Here is a 22,356-nt window from a genome sequence, read left to right as displayed (position 1 = left end):
CCAATCCATTCATAGTCCGTTCTAGGTCTAGTTTTCAGTTTAGTCAATGAAAATTCTTTGAATTGTACGTCAGGACTTGTCCTGCTATGTTTATTTATTTCGTCGTCAAGATTTTTGTTACGACCATATGACGTCACAACCACTTCAAATCTGCTTTTTGTTCATTCGTTCATTTAATTTCAACTGAATTGCGTGCGTGACGTCATTTTTCACTCTTAGTGGAGCTAGTTTTTTTGTTCATTCGCGTGATTAAATTTTTGGTCACACTTGACTTGCCTCACTCTCAAAAATGACGTCCTCACTTTGAATGACCTTTCTTTGCTTTCATTCAGTGATAAGGTCAAATGAGTGCTTGTCACTCTAATGGAAGGTTATTTAAGAGTAGCTAATGGAAACAGCAATAAGGCATACAGATTCTTAACAGCTCAGCTCTTAATGAGAATAAGTTTCTTTTTTGGTCTGTCTTTTTTACCTTCTTTTTGAGACTACAGATCTATGAAGCTATTGCGGCTATTTTTAAAATTTAGCTCTGGGATTAAGAATCAAGACAGCTGGTAATGATTTCAATTTTTGTTTCCTGTTGTGACTATACTCTGGCAGCATTTAGACAAGAGTCTGTGTTTTGCGCACTTTTCCACTCTACGCAGAGGCCTTTTACCTCATGCAGTCATGACCATTAAAATTCAAACCACATTATCGACCTGATGTTTATCCACTTTTGACGTTTGTTGTTCCGACCCCACTTGTGGGGGAAGGAACTATATACTCAAATGGGTTTTTTGTTCAGTCAATTTTGGCCGATCGATATATTCATCGTAGAGAAATGTGAGTGGTATCATTAAAAAGCTCGTCCAGCCTAGAATTTCAAATTAAAAAGTCTTTTTTGAATTTCGTATTTTTCGAGGAGTTATCGAGGATTGAAGTTTTGTGTGAACACGTGATATTTGGTATGATTTCGTTCACTTTTATTGTAATTTTTTCTTCAAATTATGATGTTTTCTTAAAATATATTCCTTTCAAAATTGCAATTCACGCCACAAAATATCAATTTTTTATTTCTAATACACTGAAGGTGATAAAAAAGACTAGTTCTGGTCCCATAGGGAAATTTACTATAAAAAAAATTCGAATTCTATTTGAGCTGTTTTTTTAAGAAAACTTCATATTTTTAGGTCACCTTTCATATCAATGTTTGGTTAATGATAAACCTGATTTACAGTAAAATGACGCCTAATGAACAAAAAACACGTTTTCAAGGAATCGCACATGAGCTTTTGCAATTTTTAATAAAATTTTGATTTTCTTTTTGAGGTTTTGTTGAATTTTTGGAGCCCTATGGTATAGAATCGTTGACTAAATGTGCAACGGGTTTCGTAATGAGCATTAGTGAAGCTATTTAGTGCTTTGATTGAACAGCTAAACAGCTAATGGCTGTTAAGACTTTATATATAATTTTTCGAAAATTTTAATCAAACATTAACCGATCATAAACTTATTTTTGTAAACTGTAACTCAGCCTCAGTACTGACAGGAGCCCCCTCCGTTCTACTGCAACCAGAACTAATCTGTTTAGCGTCTTATCTTCTAACTAATGGTTTTATGACGTCGATGCCACAAGATTTCAAAAATAATTTTAAAATTTTTGGTTATTTTCGTATTTTTGAATCCTTTTGAAATTTTATCACATTATCCTAATTTGGATAGCTCCCGTTGATTTAGGGAAGACGTTCAATGAGTCATAGATAAAGTTTTCAGAGAAAAGCTTATGGTTTAAATGGCTTCGACACTTCTCGCACTTTTCTACTGATTTTTTGGTTTTTGCTTGTATTTGTTGTTGTTTTCATAGTCATAAGACTTATTGTGAAATCTAATTGATTACCATGCATGACAAACATCTTTGTCTTTCTATCGAGTCATGACTGCGTATTTTTTACTTCTGTTGAAAACTATTGAACTTATTGTCTGTTACGACTTTAAAAATAATTTTTCGAAAAAAATTTTTGAACATTAACCAATTTTAAAATTATTTTCATGATTTGTAAGAAATTCTCAGTAATTACCAGAACCCCTTACTTTCTTTCTACAGTAATTTAAATTTTGTTGTTTACGGTTTTTTTACTAACTCCTGGTTTTTGGGGCTTCGATACCACAAGATTTCAAAAAAAGTTAAATTTTTGGATATTTTTGTATTTTTGGTTCCTGTTGAAATCTTATCACATTATCCTAATATTGGTAGCTGCCATTGGTTTTAAGAAGACGATAAATTGAGCATGGAAAAAATTTTCAGATAAATGGATATGGTTTAAATGGCTGCCACACCTTCTCGCACTTTTCTAGTGAATTATTGGTTTCTGTATTTGTTTTTGTTCGCACAGTCATAAGACTTATTGTGATATCTTATTGATTACCCATGCATGACAAACATCTTTGTCCTTCTATCGAGTCATAATTGAGCGTTTTTGTTGACTTCTGTTAAAAGCAATTGAATTTAATGGCTGTTAAGAATTCAAAAATAATTTTTCGGAAAAATTTTTTGAACATTTACCAATCCTAAACGTATCTTCGTGAATTGTACGGACGTCTCAGTGCTTACCGGAACTCCTCCCTTCCTACTTCAACAAAAATAATCTAAATTGCGGCTTTATCGTCTAACTATTGGTTTGATCAATTTGATGCGCGAGTTTTCATAATTTTTTGCACATTTGGAAAATTTTTGTCTTTGGGTCTTCTGAAAGCTCATTACATTATCCTATTAGTGTTTGTTCCAATTGGCTTAGAAAGGATTTTCAATGGATCATAGATGAAATCTCCAAAGAAAAGCTTATGGTTCAAATGGCTTCAACACTTTCGTCTCGCACTTTTCTACTGAATTTTTGGTTTTTGCCTGTTTTTGTTGTTGTTTTGTTAGTCAATGACTTATTGTAATGTCTTATCGGGTCGATGACTTGTCAATGACACTCATCCTTGTGTTACCATCGAAGCATAACTCTTATGCTCTTATCGAATGCTTCTATTGCCTTTCGCTGAAAGCAATTGACTTCAATGGCGTTGATACTTCTGGTTTTCTCAGAAATTTCGTGATTTTAATGTATTTGTTCATATTTATTGATATTTTGAAGTCATATTGAAAAAAGGAATCTCATGTTGTTTAAAAATTAATTGATGATAGAAAAGTCATTTCCGAAAAGTTATTTTTTAATGGCTTCGTCATTTTTCTCGATCAATTTTTTTGAATTAGCGGTTTTTGCCTATTTTTTTAAATCTTAGATAGGCGTAAAATGCTGACCGGTCTCAAAAACTTGTAGTTGAGTATTCAAGGACTGATATTACGCGAGGCAGTCATTTTATACCGAATAGTCTCAAAGTTTATGGTATACATTTTCAATGATTTTTCAATTTTTGTCGTTTTTTTCCGTCAACTTGTAGCTTATTTTCATCATTGAGAGGTCTTATTCAATTTCCTGTAATTCAAATGCACTTATTTATTTTTTCAGTATAATTTTAGTTGCATTTTTATGAATGAAAATGGAAGGAAGAATACATAGTATTCAGATAATAACTAATGATTTGAATGGCTTCAACAATTTGTGGTTTCGCAAATTGTTTAATTTTTTGAGTTTTTCTGCTTCTGTAGTCCGTTCCCATGGCCTATTCAAACCAACGACAAGTTCTGTTGGTTTCATAATAAATTTTTATAAAATTTATTAAGAATTATTTCGTTAAAAGCTATTGATTTTTAAGACTTTAGAAATTATTTGGTTTAAAAAATGTTGATTGATTTTTCAATTTCGCCTTATTGTTTCCTTTTGTCGACTTTACAACCTAGTCTCATTAAGGAAAATTGCCACCTGCTGTATAGTATGGACAAAATAAATTTGTGCAGTTAAGGTTTTACACGATTGCATTTTGGCGTTGTTACTAGGTGCGTTCAAATTTAGATATTTAGTTTTTGCCGTGAAATTTTTGTTTATTCTTCTTTTGTTGTTTGTCTTTTTCTCGTAGTTTTTTTCAATGGAAGATCTCGTCAGCGCTATAATGAGGCGTGGCGTTTTGTAATTCAATAAGTAGTTAGGTTTTTAAACGTTTTTTAAACTCAAACATCTACTTTTATTATCTCTTCATTTGGTTGACAATAAATTCAAAAGTGTGGATGAGCTCGGGTTGGAACATCATGTGCGAACGCACATTAACGAGCATCCTTGTCTCTATAATGGTTGTCTCAACTGTTGAACGCGCTTCCATGGTGGCTGGCTTTGCCAAGTGTAGATTTTCTAATGGCAACGAGCTGTAAGGAAGTTGAGTGTGACGGTTCCGTTCCTTGTTCTCCAGAGAGCGCGATACATTTGTCTGGAATAAATCTAAGTGAAACGTTTGCAGGCTGATCAAGTGTGTTCACTTTACGCTCAGAAACCATTACAAGCTAACATACATTTTCAAATTCTAGAAATATGTTTTTATAATAACTAGCATTAAATATCCAATTATAACATCAGCTACGAGTGGCCATTGTTCCAAACGTATGTACTAGTCACTTGTATAAAGGCTCTTTTTGAGTTCCGACTTTTGGCAATCGTTTTCGAGAACGAGTGGAAGTTTCATGTAAGTTTTTTGGCTTTTTACTCAATTTTTCTCTTCATTTTTGATTTCTCACAAGTTCCGATATTGCTCAAAATATTCTTGCGAGTGGATGAGCTTGTTTATTGCTCAAAATATTCTTGCGAGTGGATGAGCTTGTTTTCCTTAACCGCGATGTTGTTTCCATACCACTATTAATGGCTATAGTTTTGAGCTTTTTCTAAGAAATTAAAGATTAGAGAAATGATTGTAATAGCCTCGAAGTGATAGCGATTCTATTTTGTTTGATTTGAAGTTTTTGCGTCTCTTGTCTGGCAATTTTTTGACCATTCGCTCGCGCGTGTTTCTAGATTGGGGAATATATAACTTGTTCAGTTCTTTTAGTTTTTGATAAAGCGTAGAGAAAAATAGTACTTAGTTAAATCTCGTAAAGCTTAGGTTTAGTTTTATAATGTCTAATTGCTCTAAAATAAAGTTTGTACCAATTATATTAGTTCTGCTGGTTTTTCAAGTTTTTGTGCTGCTGACTTTTCCTCGGATAGTTTTTTTTTCGTCTGATCATTTGATTTTTAAAACGTTGAACCCCCTTAACTTCTCAAAAAAGGGAATAGTGGGAATAGTTTAGCTGTTGTGTCGGTTCATATATATAGCCCAATTTTGAGGGGAGGGTTCAGTATTTCTGGCCTGTAGTTTTTTCTGTCCACCAATAAGAGTTTCAAGCTACGAAGATGTTCAAGCACCCCCTAGTATTAGAGAATGTTTCACTGTTGCCAGGTGTCCAAGTGGTACAAGTTGGTGGTATTCACAGCCAGCATGGAGGTGTATGGCAGTTCAGTGGCAGATAAGCTAGATGACAACAAAGGCATCCTAAAGAGACGGTATAGTTCACGTTATCTAATCCTCATTCGATACTTATTAACACTAAAATGGAAGATGTGTTAATCCAATGCGAAAAGTGCAGATTTCAAACATTTTTAGCCTATTTTGGCCCATGTTATTAGGTTTTCAGTTATCTGTTATAAATTGGGTATTACTTGCGATCAATCGAAACTCATGTAATTCTCCAACCCATGCTTACCCTCTTCAGACCCCACTCCGCCCCCACCCCACCCTCAATGTTTAAGATCCTAATCTTTACATGTAAGATTTAAGCCCCTTAAACGTTCAGCATAAGGTTTAACAAGTTGTTTAAGTTGAAAAGCACTGGCAACAGTCGGGATTGAACCTGGGTGTATTGCATTAGAATCGGAAACGCAATTTGGGTCAACAATGCTGTTTAATAAACGCGTTAGCAATCATGAGCAAAAAGTGCTGCATATTAAAGGGAGTCTCGAGGTAGGACGTAATGTGCCTCATTTTGTAAACTGCGTGATGCGGTGTTTATAAAGCTTCTGTAAATATTGGATATGGCGTAGAAAAGAGCTATAGAAGCAACGGTATGTTGGAGTTAAGATGGAAGAACACGAAAAAAGTGTTTTTCTGTTAATGAAAAACCGGTTGAAGTACTTGTGCAACAAAATTTTACCGATCATTATCCTATTCTTCCTAAATGTTCTTCAAAAATGACAATAAAAAAATGCAAGTCTCAAAATCCGAGATACATCATTTACAAAAAAACCCCTTGCTCATTTCAACTTATAAATCTTCACTTAAGAAGCGACTGCAATCAAATAAAAAGATGATTCTTAGTAACAAAGATGTGTCACTAAGCTTTGAAAATTTAAGTAATATGTTTCAAGAAGTCACTGACTTATTTGATCTAATGAAACTAATTAAAAATAGTAAAACCAACCCGCGCTGGTTCAGCATTAACATCAAAAATTTAAGGAAGAAAAGGAATTAACAACACATAAAATGGAAGCTGGACAAAAGTAATCTGTGCCCTGGAAAATTTCCAAGCTTGTCGATTGAAATTGAAAACAATAATTCAAAGGAAAGAAGCAATTTTATCTGGAAAAGTTTGAATCTTGCATTGATAACTCCAGACAAACCTACAGATTTCTGAATGAAATGAAAGGAAAGGGAATATGTAATAACACAGTGCCACTGCTTACGGCATGATAATAACAATATGAATCCGACAAATGAAATAAGGCAAATATTTTAGACAGGCAAACATTGGCAAATGTGTGACGGTACGAAAACGAACATCAAATCGGAACAAAAAAAAAGAAAACCGGCAAAATGAAAAATCACTGAATCACTTGGATATGAATTCGAAACATTAGGTAGCTTTAATTATATCTGCTTAGCGAGTCCTTAAGACCAGTCTTTAAGGAAATTAAATGAATCAGACCGACACAAACAAACAATCGGACCGACAAAAAGGGACAAATCTCAAAATGGCAACAAAAGCAGCTATGCAATAATAGAACTCATGTAGCACCTCATGCAAGCAATCCTGAGAAAAGTTTAGATGGAAACAGTGCAAGAGATCACTGTAAACATAGAAATAATAATGCCGCAAATGAGAACGTTTGTTGCTCTACTTTGGCGTGATTGAAATTTGACTTCAATTTGTAATTTGACTTCAAACGTAATCTGGATTAATTTAAATGAAATAACTGCTGCAGTCCGTAGCTGTTGCCTTCCGTGACTTTTATACTATTTGTTTTTAAAAAGCATTAGCGTTATTGTTGGAGATTCTTAACATCGGCATGTAGTTTAGAGATTTTCTTATCTTGACGCTGTCTACAGAGATTCTGATTGTTGCCGTTTTCTTTAGTTTTTGCCTCTATTCTGACTTCTCTCATTGATTCCAAATGTTATTGTTGTATGTACTCATTTTAAGGATTCGTAGATTCAAAGTTTTTTTTTATCGTTAGATACTATTAACACCTTAAACCTTGAAAAAAATCTAATTTTCTGCATTTTGGATCACATTGGGTCAATGGCGTTGTTTTCTATCTTAGTCTGATCTTGCTGTTAATATTATAGTTGTCAGTTGCTTAGTTATTTCAATTCTTTGAATTGTAAAGGACTTGTGGTGCTATGTTTTTTTAAATATGCTCACCCATTTTTCTATCACTTGTGAATGAGCTGTGGTGTGGTTCGTGTACTGTGGCTCGTGTGGTGTGGTGTATTTTGTGTGGTGTGGTGTGTGCTCGTGCCTGTGTGTTGTGATTTGTGCGTGCGTGTGTTTGCATGTGTATGTGTTTCCTTGTTTTTTAATAGTCGCACAGCGATTGCTGGGGCTATTATTGCCCTTCTCGTGGTTTTTTATAGCTGCGAAGCTGTAAGCTGAGCGTAGCTATATTGCGGTGCTCTTGGTTTTTTTTTGTTTCGTCGTCTGACGCTCTTTTTTCGTTTTACATTTGTTCACACAGCAAAGCTGAAAAAGTCAAATGTTCTGAATGACTTCTTCCTCTCACTAACAGCATTTGCGCGCGTGACGTCATTTCTCACTCGCTTTAGCGGAGGTTTTTAGGTTATTTGCGTGATTAGATTTTGATCATACGTGACTTACCTCACTCAATAAAATGACTTCTGCACTTTAAAACTTGAGTTTAATTTGAATTTGTTTCAGGTCAAAGGAACTCATATGTACAGTAAAGGACCCTAATAAGAGGCTTCTGAGGAATGAATGTAACAAGCTTTATTAATTAATCGCTGAAAGTTTTTTAGCCTAGTTTTTTGAGCGGAGTCGATTTTTTTTCAATTTAGATCTGTATCTGTTTCTATCTCTATTATATGGCACGCAGGTCTATTCTTTCGCAGCTATTCCGGCAATCTGCCGGCTATGTTTGTACAATTCAAACAATTTGAATTGTATTGGGGTGCTGTCTTTTTTATTAAGATCTGTTCACACATTTTCATGATATTTGAAGTCAAATTGGAGTGGTGATTTTGGTCACGCCGAAGCAGGAAGTGGAGCGAAAAAACAAGCGGCTTTGCGGCGTGAATTTTTTTCGCTCTAATTTTAAAGTAGAGTGCGAAAATGGTGTTTGAACAAAAATTCGGTTTCTCGGTAGCGGTTTTTTGTTCACATGCGGCAATTTCACTCTGATTTGTACTGTTTTTTCGATTTTTTGGATCGGATTTTTTTCTAAATGGTTTTCTCAATCCATTCACAGCTCATTTTAGGCCTAGTTTTTTGTTTGAATTAAACTTTCATTTCTCGCTAGTGGTTTTTTTTGTTCACATGCGGCATTTGACATTGATTTTTTTTCTTAATTTTTGATCTGATTTTTTAAAAATGGTTTTCTCAATTCACTCATAGTCCATTCTAGGTCTAATTTTCTGTTTAGTCAATGAAAACTCTTTTAATTGTACGTCAGGACTTGTCCTGCTGTTTTTTTACTTCGTCGAATAAAAAAATGTTCAATTCAAAATGAACAGAGTCAGTATAAAAAATTGAAGTCAGAAGTTGAAACGGTATAAACCCATAAAGCCCAATTTTAGATGCCCGCTATTTGAACGTCGTTCCTATAAGTCTTAATTACCATCTCTAATGCTTATTGGTATTGATAGTAGCCCCTGTAGCCTCTCTCTCTAAGAAACAGAAGTACGTTATGTTCAACTACGAAATGCCATCAAAATAAATCGGACTTAAAAAAATGTTTTTGTACAAAAATCTTTTTCAATATCTTCTATTCTTTCAATCCCAATCATGCTTATCTGAATCAACGGCGGCTATTTTCCGGCAATCTGCCGGGTATGTTTTATAATTATTAGAAAAATAGTACGAAATGGTTCCATTTACCTTTAATTGACGATTACAGGTGGACGTATTTTGAACCGTAGTTAGTGTATTGAAATGCAGGTGGTTAGAATGAGTAAATTAAATTTGATAGAAAGGGACAAGGGAATATTCTTACGATGATAATAGCAAAATTGGTGAATTTCCAAAAGAGAGACCTCTTTAAAGAATAATCGTCGTGACTCCAAAATAATCTTTTTTAAATAACATGATTTTGCTGTGTAATAGTTTAAGATAAATTACCTTCAAATTTTTTGTTCTGAAATTGATAACGTTTTGTAAATTCTGTTTTGCTATCTTTAACGTTTTATTTTTGCACTTTAATTTCTAGTCACTTGCGCTGTTCGCAAATTTTCTGAACGCTGATTGGCTAAAGTTAAGCTGAAAAATTTCTATGTTTTATAATCGATTAAAATGGTTTTAAATTGATTTTAAACTTTGTTACGAGATTTTTCTTTTGTCAGAGAAGTAACAATCGATTTTATTTTAAAATATGCAAACAATTCAATGAAAACGCTATGAATATGGATTTAAACCTCCGTAGTAAAAGTACGGAGTATAATCTCGTTTTTGTTCCCTCCAATGCAATATGATATGTAAGCTGAGCGGAGCTATATTGCAGTGCTCTTGGTTTCTTTTTTGTTTTACATTCGTTCTCACAGCCAAGCTGATAGTCAAATTTTCTGAATAACTTCTCCCTCTCACTAACAGCGTTTGCGCGCGTGACGTCTTTTCTCATTCTCTCTCTAGCAAGGGTTTTAAATTCATTTGCGTGATTAGATTTTGATCATACGTGACATACTCACTCAATAAAATGACTTTTGCACTTTAAAACTCCAAGTTTAAATTGAATTAGTTTAAGGTCAAAGGAACTCATATGTGCAGTAAAGGTCCCCAATAAGAGGTTTCTGCGGAGTGAATTTTAACAAGCTTTATTAAGTTATCGCTGAATGTTTTTTACCTAGCTTTTTGAGCGGCATCGATTTTCAATTTAGATCTGTATCTGTTTCTATCTTTATTATACGGCACGCAAGTCTATTCTTTCGCAGCTATTCCGGCAATCTGCCGGCTGTGTTTTCATTGGAGAAGTTAATTCTTTCAATGGTCGGTTTGAGCTTGAATATTACCGGTAGTTCCTAATTACTGTGTCAGTGACTAAGCTACAGTAAAAATCCAATGTTCGAAAACAGGTCAACGTTCTAAACAGATCCTCTTCGGATCGTAAAAAGAGTACCAATACAATTAATTCTTTGGATTGTAAAAATGGATCTTTATAAGATCTACGACTCAACTTCGAGTCGTAAAAAAGAGCGGCACATACGATTCATTTTTTAATTGCATAAAAAGACCGCGATGAGACCAATAATAGGCTCGCCATCGCCCCGCAGCTATTGAAAGAAATGTTTTCAAAAGAAATTTTAAATTTATTTCACTTTTTGGATAGCAAATCAGATATTGGTGTAACTGGCTGTTAGAAAAACGAAGTTCCATTTTACTAGTCTGACATTATGCATCAATAAATTCTGCTGCATCTGCTATGAGTATTTTAATGTGGTTTTGATGTTGAGCAGGTTCTTCCGACAGCACTGCAGTTTGGACCACGGGAGTTACTCGTACTCAAAGGACCTCCGAATAGTCCACTCGGACATGTGCAGTGTCATCCTACTCGACAACTCGCCATCCGCCTATCGCAACTATAAATGTGCGTCTATATGAATCTCCTATAAACGCTTTGTCTAACGTAACTCTTTGCGAATCTTCATAACTATGAAAGCATCGCTTTGATATTTACGCATTTCGTTTTGATCAGATTTTTGTCAATTGCAAATGTTGGCATTGTGTTTTTTTGTAGCCAATGCAATTCCGATCAAGTCCTGGTTTGGTGACTCCTCTGACACGTGTCTGTTGAATCTGCTACCCTTCTTGGATGCACTCCGTTTTGTACACGATGTGCGATGCATCCTCGGCAGAAACATGGTTCAGGTAATTTAACCGGATACATCCGGTCGCCGATGTATAACCTTAAGTTTGCTACCTTTTTGACTTGTTCCAGGTAGTTTTTTGAGCCAAGTGATTTATTTGAGACATCGAATCTGACAGAATTTGATCACTTTAACTCAGCTTTTTTATTCCGACCCACCTTAGTGGGGAAACAGCTATATGCTCAGTTGGTTTTTTGATGGTTCGGAACATTCCGGCGGAGTGATTTACTCATTGCGGAGTTGTGCATAATTTCCGTTTTTTTGCTCAAGTTTTCGCCAATTTTGCTGAAAAAGACATGTTAAAATTGGTAACGATAATGTTAATAGTTTGAGCTTCAAAGACAGAGGAGTTTTAATGAACTGTTTGATCAGACTTTTGGTTAAAGTTTTGGCTACTTTTTTTTCAGAATTGCGACTGTTTCCATCAAAAATGGCAACAAATATGATTCTCTAGCCCACTTAAATTGGCCGGATGTAGAAACCTAAAAATTGCTGAAACAATCTCATCAAACTCCAAAGGGGATAGTTTTATTTCCCTTTACTATGAGCGTGTTCTGGAATTAATCTTTTGCTGGTTCGTCGCTAACTTAACTACAAAATTATTCCAAAACTTAGTTGGAACAACTAAGTGTTTTTCATTGCTGCGAAGCTGTAAGTTGAGTGGAGCTATATTACGGTGTTCGTGGTTTTTTACAATCCAAGAATTGAGTTTGACTTTGGTCTTTCAAATCTGGATTAACAGGTAAAGACCAGTGGGCATGTTTCATTTGAAGCCCACGGCTTGCTTATTGTTTCATTTGAAGCCCAAGTATTTCGTCAAGTGCTTAGAGTGGTGCAGCTGCTGAGAAGGCCTTAATTCAATGTTAAAAATCCTTTCGAGGAGTTTTTGAAACCAAAATTGTGCAATTTTTCTTATTTGTTTTGTCATTTTTCGAATTTTTTGATCAGTAGGGAATTGACGTTTTTCAACGTTGTTAAAGGTCTTTTTCAAGATATAATTACTTCTTATTGCCGTTTTTTGAGCTATATGTTTTGATACTGCAAACATAAACACGTAAAACGATACTAATTTTTGCATTTTTCCAGTTTTTTGAAGTTTTTTAATTGCTCTCAAACGAAGTTTTTTGCTTGACCGATTTTTCGTCTGACGTATTTGACTTTTCGTCCTCAAAAACGGGATAAACAGGTTGCGCCCAGTGGTCTTTAAGTGCTCTTAGAGCCTTTCAGCTCACTAGTCTTCAAGTATGCAATTCACAGAATCTGTTTTGGAGAGTTATACTTATGGTGCGAAGGGCGGTTCTTAGAGACGGACTCCACCCGCTGTTGCCACCCCCCTACCGCTGCGCTCACTTAAGCCCCTTCAATTAAGCTAAAGCTAGCCTCACTAAACCGTGCCTAGCTACTGACGAATTCAACCGCTCGCCGGTCGTATGAGAGCAATTCGCACGACGTTAGTCGGTTATGTTTTTAATTTTCGTATTTTTTAGCCTCAGGGGCGAGGGCTTTGATTGTAGTTTAATGCATAGTTGCTAGTGCCAATTGGATGTTTTTCAAGATTTTTAAATCACCAACTTTAGCAATGTTTTGATAACTCCGCATTATTTTTTAATTTTTTGAAAAATGTTGTATTTTTTTATTCACTCCCCATAGGCCACGGAATCTCTATGTTTTTAAGTATGTTACGGCATAGTTGCTAGAGGCTATTGAATGTTCCAATATTTTATCGGAACAAATTTTTTGCATTTTTTTGGATTAAATTGAAATTTAAAATTTCTGAAAATTATTTTTGCTCCGAGTTTATTGATCTTTGAGCCAGTAGAACTATTTTAGGCATTAAATTGGGTTACTGGAAGCAATGTAATTGTTGTGAAGATTTTATTATCACGAATTTCAACCTCTTTCAAGTTTTGTGCGTGGGTTAGTGGGTATATTTAAATGGATCAAATTGGCCCTCTGGGTAAAAGTGTCAAGAGTTTTAGTAATGATTAATATCCGTGTCCTCAATTCTAGGCGGCTGTTATAGCGTTCCTAAATTTTTTACTTCGTCTAACAGATTTTTGTTTCGTCTTACCGTGACTTCTTGGAATTGACTTTTTCCATGACTTACCTCACTCAAAAAATCACTTCTTAGCTCACTTATGAAACTTTAAATTTTATGAACATTTACTTATTAAAGATCAATAGTGTGCATCTAAGTAGTGCCAAACATATGCCCTAATTCTTGAATATTAGAGTCTTGAGTTTTTGATTTCAAATAATAATTTTGGGATCTTTTCCGTTTGTGCCCCCCCCCCCACCCCCAAATATTGCACGTGCATCTGGGGGGTGCAAATAATATGCGCCCACTAAGCTGAGGGGGCACAAACGGAAAAGATCCTAATTTTGAAAAGCCCTATTAGGGCTTTCTCCTTATAGAGCTTATGTGTCTCATAAAAATGACAGTCCGAAGCTAACCCAAAAAGTCTAGTGGTCTATTAAAGGACTGGTGGTCGATCTGTCTATTTTATTTTTATAGTTGTTTCAATTCATGTAACGCCACAAGCGTCTATCGCGGCTATTTTCCGGCAATATGCCGGCTATGTTTGTCTTACAGTCTGTTTGATTATTTCACTTTCTCAACATTTTAGATTGTTCAATTGATCTGCTGGTCAGGTAATATTTCTAAGTTTTTCCTTCATTTCTTCGGATTGTTTTTCAGGACTTTTCCTGCTATGTTTTTTCAGATCTGGTCACACTTTTTTGTCTTTTTAGCAGGTCTTTTTAAGTAGGTCTGAGTCGTGACTTTTTCGAAGTACCTTGAAAGTTGTGCGAGAAATCGGTTTTCGAACAAATTTTTGGTTTTTGAATGCGATTTTTTTTCAAGTGCGGAAATTTGACTTCCTTGTTCAGTCTTTCTTCTCTTGAGTGCTATTGAATGATACATGCGTTCTTGTTGCAGCAATCTGTATTTGCTTGAATACATCAACTAATGCTATTTTGAATTTGCGACTAATTATTGTCATAAAATTTCGGTGAATTTCCTTTTTTGCCCCCTTTTTATTTCGGTTGTCCTATCACTTAGTATCATTAATGACAGGTCTCATTGGTTGCTAATGATACATATTTAAATCTAAATGATAATTAGAATTGATGGCTAGTAGTTTTTATAACCTAGACACTAATGGTTCTCAAGAAGAACTTTAATTGAATTTTTGAATGCTGCGAGTATTTGCTCTACTTTGTTATCATTTAATACCACTGAGGACAGGACTCATAGGTTGCTAATGAGTTTTTGTTTCAATTGATGTCGTTGGAATGTCATTGTTGTCATTGATTCAGATCAAAGCTACTGCTTTCTGTCTTTGACACTAATTGTTTTCAAAAAATCCTGTCGAATTTTAGGGTTTTGCAAGTGTTTTTTATTAACTTTGTTGTTAACTTTGTTGTGTTATCTCTGGGTCTTACTAGTGACCATTTTCATGTGTTGCTAATGAGGCTTAATTGAACCTACTTTTAAGTATCTATTATTCGAGTATTTGTTTTACTTCGTTTTTGTTGTCGTTTAGTAGCATAAAAGACATGTCTCATGGCTTGTTAACAATTTTTATTTAATTGATTTCATGTTTCAGTTCAAAGCTAATACTCAGATTTTGACACTAACTGTTTTCGGGAAACGTTATTAAAATTTTGAACGTTGATAAGAATAATTTAAATAATTACTTAAATTAATTAGAACCTAAATTAATTTAAATAATTGTTTCAGTTCATAGCTTTTGCTTTGACTGACACGCTGTTAATTTTCAGAAAAAATTTAGTGGATTTTCAGGTTGTTGTTTAATTTTTGTACTTATTGGTGTCTTATCACCTATTGTCATTATTGACAGATCTCATTGGCTTATAATCTGGATTAATTTAAGTGAAATAACTGCTGCAGTCCGTAGCTGTTGCCTTCCGTGACTTTTATACTATTTGTTTTTAAAAAGCATTAGGGTTATTGTTGGAGATTCTTAACTTTGGCAAGTAGTTTAAAGATTTTCTTATCTTGACGCTGCCGACAGAGATTCCGATTGTTCGCGTTTTCTTTAGTTTTTGCCTCTATTCTGACTTCTCTCATTGATTCCCAATGTTATTGTTGTATGTTCTCATTTTAAGGATTCGTAGATTCAAAGTGTTGTAATCGTTAGATATTAACACACTAAGCCTTGAAAAAATCTAGTTTTCTGCATTTTGGAACATATTAGGTCAATGGCGTTGTTTTCTAATCTTAGTTTGATCTTGCTGTTAATATTATAGTTGTCAGTTGCTTAGTTATTTCAATTCTTTGAATTGTAAAGGACTTATCGTGCTATGTTTTTTTTAATATGCTCACCCATTTATCTGACTTTGGTGAGTGTGTTGTGGTGTGGTTTGTGTACTGTGGTTTGTGTGTTGTGGTGTGGTGTATATTGTGTTGTGTGGTGTGTGATCGTTCCTGTGTGTGTTGTGATTTGTGCGTGCGTGCGTGTGTTTGCATGTGTATGTGTTTCCTTGCTTTTTTAATAGCCGCACAGCGATAGCTCGGGCTGTTATTGGCCTTCGCTTGGTTTCTTTTTATTTCGTCATTAAGGTTTTTGTTACGACCATATGACGTCACAGCCACTTCAAATCTGCTTTTTGTTCATTCGTTCATGTAATGTGAATTGAAGTGCGTGCGTGACTTAATTTTTTGCTCTTAGTGGAGCGAGTTTTTTGGCCATTCGCGTGATTAAATTTTTGGTCACACTTGACTTACCTCACTCTCAAAAATGACTTCCTCACTTTGAAATTGACTTTTATTTACTTTATTTCAAATAGATCAGGTCAAATGGGTGTGTGTCACTCTAAATGAAGGTTATTTGAGACATGCTAATAGAGGCAGCAAAAATTTATACAGATATTTAATCAAAATAGAACATATCAGCCTTCAATAAAAAGCTTACTGTTTTTTTAGTTAGACTGCAGATCTACGAAGATATTGCGGGTATTTTCTGGCAATCTGCCAGCTATGTTTTTACAATTCAATGAGTTTTAATTGTATATGGGGCGCTGTCTTTTGAATGTATCTTCTCACATTTTCATGATTTTTGAAGCCAAATTGAATTCATGCTTATTGTCACGCTGAATCAGGAAACGGAGCAAAAAGCGAGTAGTTTTGTGGTGTGAATTTTTTGCTCAAATGTTGACTTGAGTAAGAGAACGGCGGTTGAACAATAAATAGCTTTCTCGGTAGTGGTTTTTGTTCAAATGCGGTAATTTGACATCGATTTTTACTGTGTTTTACCTGATTATTTCTAAATGGTCTGAAGCTCTTTTCTTCGTTTTACTTTTGTTCACACAGCAAAGCTAAAATAGTCAATTTTTCTGAACGACCTCTTCCTCTCACTATAGGCATTTGCGCGCGTGACGTCATTTCTCTCTCGCTTGAGCTAAGGTTTTTAGCTCATGTGTGTGATTAGATTTTGATTATGTGACTTGCCATACTCAATAAAAAGGACTTGTGCACTTTTGCAGTTTAATTTTAATTTGACTTAGTTTTGAGGTCAAGAAACTCAAGTGTAATAATTTTCCCTATTAAAAAGGCTTCTGTGGAATAAAAATTAACAAGCTTTATTAGTTTTTATGATTTTTTACATTCAGCGATTTCAAAACATTCGCTGAGTGTTTTCACATTTAGTTATATTTTTGCTATAATTTTTCCACCTTATATCTGTATCTGTTTCTATCTCTATTATACGGCATGCAACTCTATTCATTTCGCAACTAACTCGGAGATACGTAAATCGTTCAATTCTCGTCTTGATCTCGGGGCAATGATAAATTCTTCTCTTTAGTCAATAAAAATTCTTTGAATTGTAGGTCAGTTTCTGTCCTCCTGTTCTTTTTACTCTGTCAAGTAAAATTTGTTTCTCGGTGCGTCAGTTCGTAGTTTCTTCAATACTTCGAAATCAATTTGACTTCTATAGTCTAGTTTCACTCTTCTCTTATTCTGTTCAATGTGTTTTTAAACAGCAGTTGCCCAACAAAGCAATCTAAAGTGGACAGAATCAGTATCAAAAAACGCAATTAAAAGAAAAAGGTGATAAACCCGAAAGCCCAATTTTAAATGCCGCTACTTAACTTTCTTATAAGTCTTATTTAGAATTTCAAATGCGATTTCGCATTAATACTAGCCCCTGCATCCTCATTAAGCAGGAGTATGCCTAACTACGAAATTAAATCAAAATACTTCGCTTTTTAAAAATGTTTTTGTAGAACAGTCATCTTAATATTTTCTGTTCTGTTAATCTTAATCGGGGTAACGGGAATCAATGGCGGCTATTTTCTGGCAATCTGCAGGGTATAATTTCAATGGCGAGCATTAATTTTAACATCAATGTTTATTAATAGCCGCCGTCAGCCTCTCAACGGCTATTATTTAGGCGCTCTCCTTTTTTACAATTCAAAGAATTTGAATTGTATTGGGGCGCTGTCTTTTTTTAAGGATCTGTTCACACATTTTCATCATTTTTGAAGTCAAATTGGAGTAGTGATTTTGGTCACGCCGAAACAGGAAGTGGAGCGAAAAAGCGAGTGCTTTTGCGATTGACATTTTTTGCTCGAATTTTAAATTAGAGAGAAAACGGTGTTTGAACAAAAATTCGCTTTCTCCCTAGTGGTTTTTTTTGTTCACATGTGGTAATTTGACTTTGATTTTTACTTTTTTTCGATTTTTTGGATCAGTTTTTTTTCTGAATGGTTTTCCCAATCCATTCATAATTCTTTCTGAGCCTAGTTTTTTGTTTGAGCGAAGTTTCTATTTCTTGCTAGTGGTTTTTTGTTAACATGCGGCATTTTGACATTGATTTTCGGTTTTTTATCTGATTATTAGAAATATTTTTCCCAATTCACTCATAGTCCGTTCTAGGTCTAATTTTTTGTTTAGTCTATGAAAACTCTTTGAATTGTACGTCCTGCTGTTTTTTCAATTTGCTTTACCTTTTGACACGTTTTTCGTTTTACATACGTCACGACTTTCATGCTTGACTTCTCACTTAAGTCACTGTTTCAACTGAATGGATTTTAAATTCTTTCACGCAATTGAATTACGCAACCTAGTGAATACGGTCAAAGTGAAAAGAGCAAAATCAAAAGAAACGGGATAAACCGATAAAGCCCGGTCATTAAGTCATAATTCATTGTGTTATCAAAGTTCATTAGAGCAATTGCTAGCTGACATCAGTATTAAGCGTAATAGTTTTCAATTTAGAAGCTGAATTAACTATTTTTTAAGAGTCTAACTGAAACTGTGCAGCAAAATGGAACACTTTTTGAAACTTGGGGAAAATTCTGCCAATTTCGATCTCAGTTTTTTGTTTTCTGTTTCAACCCCCCATGTGAATCTAGCGTGTCAACGGCAGCTATTTTTGTGCAATCTGCCGGCTTTGTTATAGTTTTGTCAGCGGAAGCGATAACTTCAAATCATTCATTTTCTATGTGATCGACGTGCAAGTCCATTTCTATTGGGCATCACTCTGCCTGCTATGTTACTATTATATCTGATACCTTAGCTGAGCCTATTGTAAATTGCTGTACAATTTTAACACCATTATTGTTTGATCTATATCTTTTTTGCTATCTACCATTTGCTATAATCGTTTATGAGTTACTCGCTTTGAACTAGATTGTTTACAGGTGTAACAAAGTGCCGTACCATCTAACTGTAGAATCCGAAGTGTTGGGCCAAAATAACTGTTCCAGAATTCTTCCTCTTGCTCGTAGGAGCAACTGCCGCGATCACATAACTGCATCCACACTAACGTCACCTACCCACTGACATACTCACACATGCCCATGCCCTCTCAACTCAGGATCGCCACTACAAAAGAGTTCTTTCTATTTAGATATTGGATACTTGAAAAAAAACAAGAACTCTTTTCTGACTTCCCTGTGTCCATGGCTTCAATTTGCTTCACTTAATTAGCTGCAGTCGGCTATTAAATACAAATTTTAATTTTTTATAGACGCCGTCAGCCTCTCATTCTATTATTTAGGCGCTCTCCTTTTTGTTACAATTCGGAGAATTTGAATTGTATTTGGGCGCTGTCTTTTTGCGAGCAGGCTTTTTAATCAGTTTTATTTGAGTAAATTTTGAAGCAGGAAATGATACGCGTGAGAAAAATTTGTAGTTGAGTGATTGTTTAATAAGTATGAATAGTGGAGAGAAAAGAGTGGTTTTTGTTCATACAACTGTTTTCGAGTGAACGCAAAATTGATGTGAAAAATTCAGTGGGTAAGCAAAATTTTTTGCTAAGGTAGGGATTTTTGAATCAAGTTAAAATTTGTTTTCTGTTGATGGATAGTGCGATAAATCTCGATGATTTCATTTTGGTTACTTTCGTGTTTTGGCTGTGATGCCACTCATTTTCAAAGTCAATAAAAATCGGTTTTTGGCAAATGTTTGTGTTTTCCTTTTACTTTGTCAATAGTTTCCGACAAATTTGGTGTCTGCCATGGGAACTCCCATTGTGTACATGATGGGAAACATTGCGAATCCTAAGACTGCCCTATTTTTCTTAAAAGAGTTGAAATAAGTTTTAGCTTTTTGTAGTGTTGTTTTTCGTGGACGTCTTGGTAAATGATTTATTTACTAACAGGCCTTCTTTTAAGAAGGCTGATATTGTTGTCTTTAAGATGTTTTTTTCTTTAAATTATAATTCAGGACTTGCTCTGCAGTCTTGTTTTTCATTTTACATTAGTCGTTTTAAATCTGATGTGGTAGGGATTTCCAAATCTATGTGTTATTTGCTAGAAAATAAAATTGATTAGATATAAAGATCAATTAGTAAATAGATAGAAAGGATAGAGCACAATTAGGGGGTAAATCTTACTTGAAAATATGGTGGGGTATCTAATCTTAATCAAGAAATTGAATCCATCTTACTGCTGGATGTGAACATTACTCTAACTCTATTTTGCTATAAAATTGGCAGACTTACAATCGCTGCTGTATTTCCCTCTGAGCTGAGGAGTAGATGTTTCGCTCTAAGAGCAGTGAGAGGAAGAGAGACAGAGAGAGAGAGAGAGAGAGAAATGTTTGTTGGAAAATCAAGCGTCTTACGTTTGCGCTGGTTGAGTTTGGTCTGATTTCCTTCAGCAGCAAGCTCTAGGCTCGTGCGTGTTTATAATTGAGTCAACACGACTAAAGAATCACAAGACCTATGACTAGCTCCGAATCAATTCCTTGGTCATTCGTGGAGCCGACTATTATTCGTCTTTAGTCATATATTCGGTTCAGACTTGCTGCTGAAGAGCGGCCTGGATAGCTTCATAATCCTTCACTTAAAACGCGTATCAATAGCGGCAGTGAATCAGCTGGTATGGCCTGCTCCATAGTGTATTAAATAATACACAGCAGTATTTGGCTATGAATAATGTATTCATTCACTCAACGCAATTCACGCAGCATAACTCTTAATATTCCGTCAGTTTAGACTAAGTCTAAAGTGTTCACAAAGTCGACGGTTAAATAATTATACTCTCTGTAGTATCGGTAATTGCGGCGGCAATTATCCAATTAGCAATACTACAGCTCACCCCGGTTTAAAGAAGAGAAAAATTGTGCTCTATCGTACAAAGTTTACATTAAGAGTAATAAGTGAACAGTGACCACTTTTTTACAAAAGAGTTAAAAGGTTGATTGATGAAAAAGACAATTGCTCGGTTGAAAAGTTTACAACATTAGTATACAGAAAGAGACTGGTTAATTAATACACCAGTTACGAAACTAATAGGATTTAAGAACCAGTTAGTGATTAAAGAGTAGAAATACTAGGATATATGCTCGTTGGAGAAGTTTACAAAAGTTAAGATTATTAAGATTAATAGACAGCAATGATACTGTGCGACAAAATTAGTAGCCTTTAAATAGAAGATTTACTGAGGCACATACACAAAAGTAATAGCGAAAGAGTTTGTTGGTTACAAGTACAGCAAAAGACGAAAATGAGTCTTCAAATAAATATTAAGGTGAAAAGAAGTTTACAAAATCAGAACTCTATGTTAGTTATTCTTTATAAATTTTACCTCTTTCAGTTCCTTTGCAAGGTTTTGCGTCGTCGTTTGTTTTTGCGGAAATTTGGAGAGCGCTCAGTTGGCTCTGAAGGTCTGCAAGTGCGTTCTCCGATTCCCAGAGTCGTCTTCGGAATCAGGAGTTTTCAACCACTAAAACCGTGGTGGAAATTGTTTCGGCCATGCTTGAGTTGTTTTCGGGGAAGGCTGTGAGGTTTGAAAAAGGGACGTGAATCCTGCAGCCTAGCGTCTTGTGGGTGACTTCATATGACCTTTCGTTGGCATTTCGGGAGCGAAGGCTCCACAGGTTCATTGTTGCTACCAATGAAAAATCAGGGATCACCGGTAGGGTGTCGGTGGGAACAGTGATCGTCTGGCTGGTAACTTTATTCTTAATCACTGTTTCCTCTGACAGACACCATTGGTTATAATCCATAGTGAGGGAATAATCCAACGATTTAACGAATTTTGGATTATTGTCTAATGGACGCATTTCTCTCATCCGTTGGTGTTCCAGCCTTACTTATTTCAACGGAAAATCTTTTCCCTTGGGAAGTCCGTCATCTATGGAACTGTGAAAAGGCTGCGGAGGTGCTTGATGAGAGTTGCTTTTCTGTCCAACTGAGGTTCCTTGATGTTGATGGGGCTGATGCTGTTGTCGATGTTGTTGATGTTGTTGTTTGGAATGGCCACGTTGACGTGGATGTATCGCTCGGGGTTTTTTGGAGAGTGGTGGAAGATCACTCATCCAGTTTGTGATGGGGTCATACTGCTCCTCTGGCAGTGTGGAGATTGTGTTGTGGTAGGATCTTTTCGACATCTTGTCAAACATAAATATAAATACACTTACAAAGAAAGGTGAAAACGAAATCGAGCTGTGCTGAAAAGAAAACAATCGTACTTTTTAACGTACCAACAAAATCATACTCTTTGAGTACAGGAATACAATCACACATTATGTGCAGAATCAATTTTTGCGAAGCTCCCACCGGGGTAGAAAGAAAGAAAAGAAAAATTTGAAGAATTTGAAATTTGGAAAACAATCTACGTTTTTAA

The 22,356-nt window shown here is 35.2% G+C and overlaps 1 protein-coding gene across 1 annotated transcript in view; it reads left to right on the top strand.

Moving 5' to 3' along the window:
• LOC142345404 (CTD nuclear envelope phosphatase 1A-like) overlaps positions 1–19,281 on the top strand; it is a 31,114-nt gene extending 11,833 nt beyond the window's left edge. The window contains exons 4-7 of the mRNA XM_075397451.1: positions 5,350–5,453; positions 10,846–10,976; positions 11,127–11,257; positions 18,925–19,281. Coding sequence (XP_075253566.1) covers positions 5,350–5,453; positions 10,846–10,976; positions 11,127–11,257; positions 18,925–18,930 — 372 coding nt within the window. The 3' untranslated portion in view covers positions 18,931–19,281. The remainder of the gene's footprint in view (positions 1–5,349; positions 5,454–10,845; positions 10,977–11,126; positions 11,258–18,924) is intronic.
• The last annotated feature ends 3,075 nt before the right edge of the window (positions 19,282–22,356 follow it).

Source organism: Convolutriloba macropyga, chromosome 9 (assembly GCF_964194025.1).
Source record: "Convolutriloba macropyga chromosome 9, txConMacr16.3, whole genome shotgun sequence".
Lineage (NCBI taxonomy): Eukaryota > Metazoa > Xenacoelomorpha > Acoela > Convolutidae > Convolutriloba > Convolutriloba macropyga.
The sequence above is the reverse complement of the archived record's forward strand: the minus strand, read 5'-3'. Positions and strand labels throughout refer to the sequence as shown.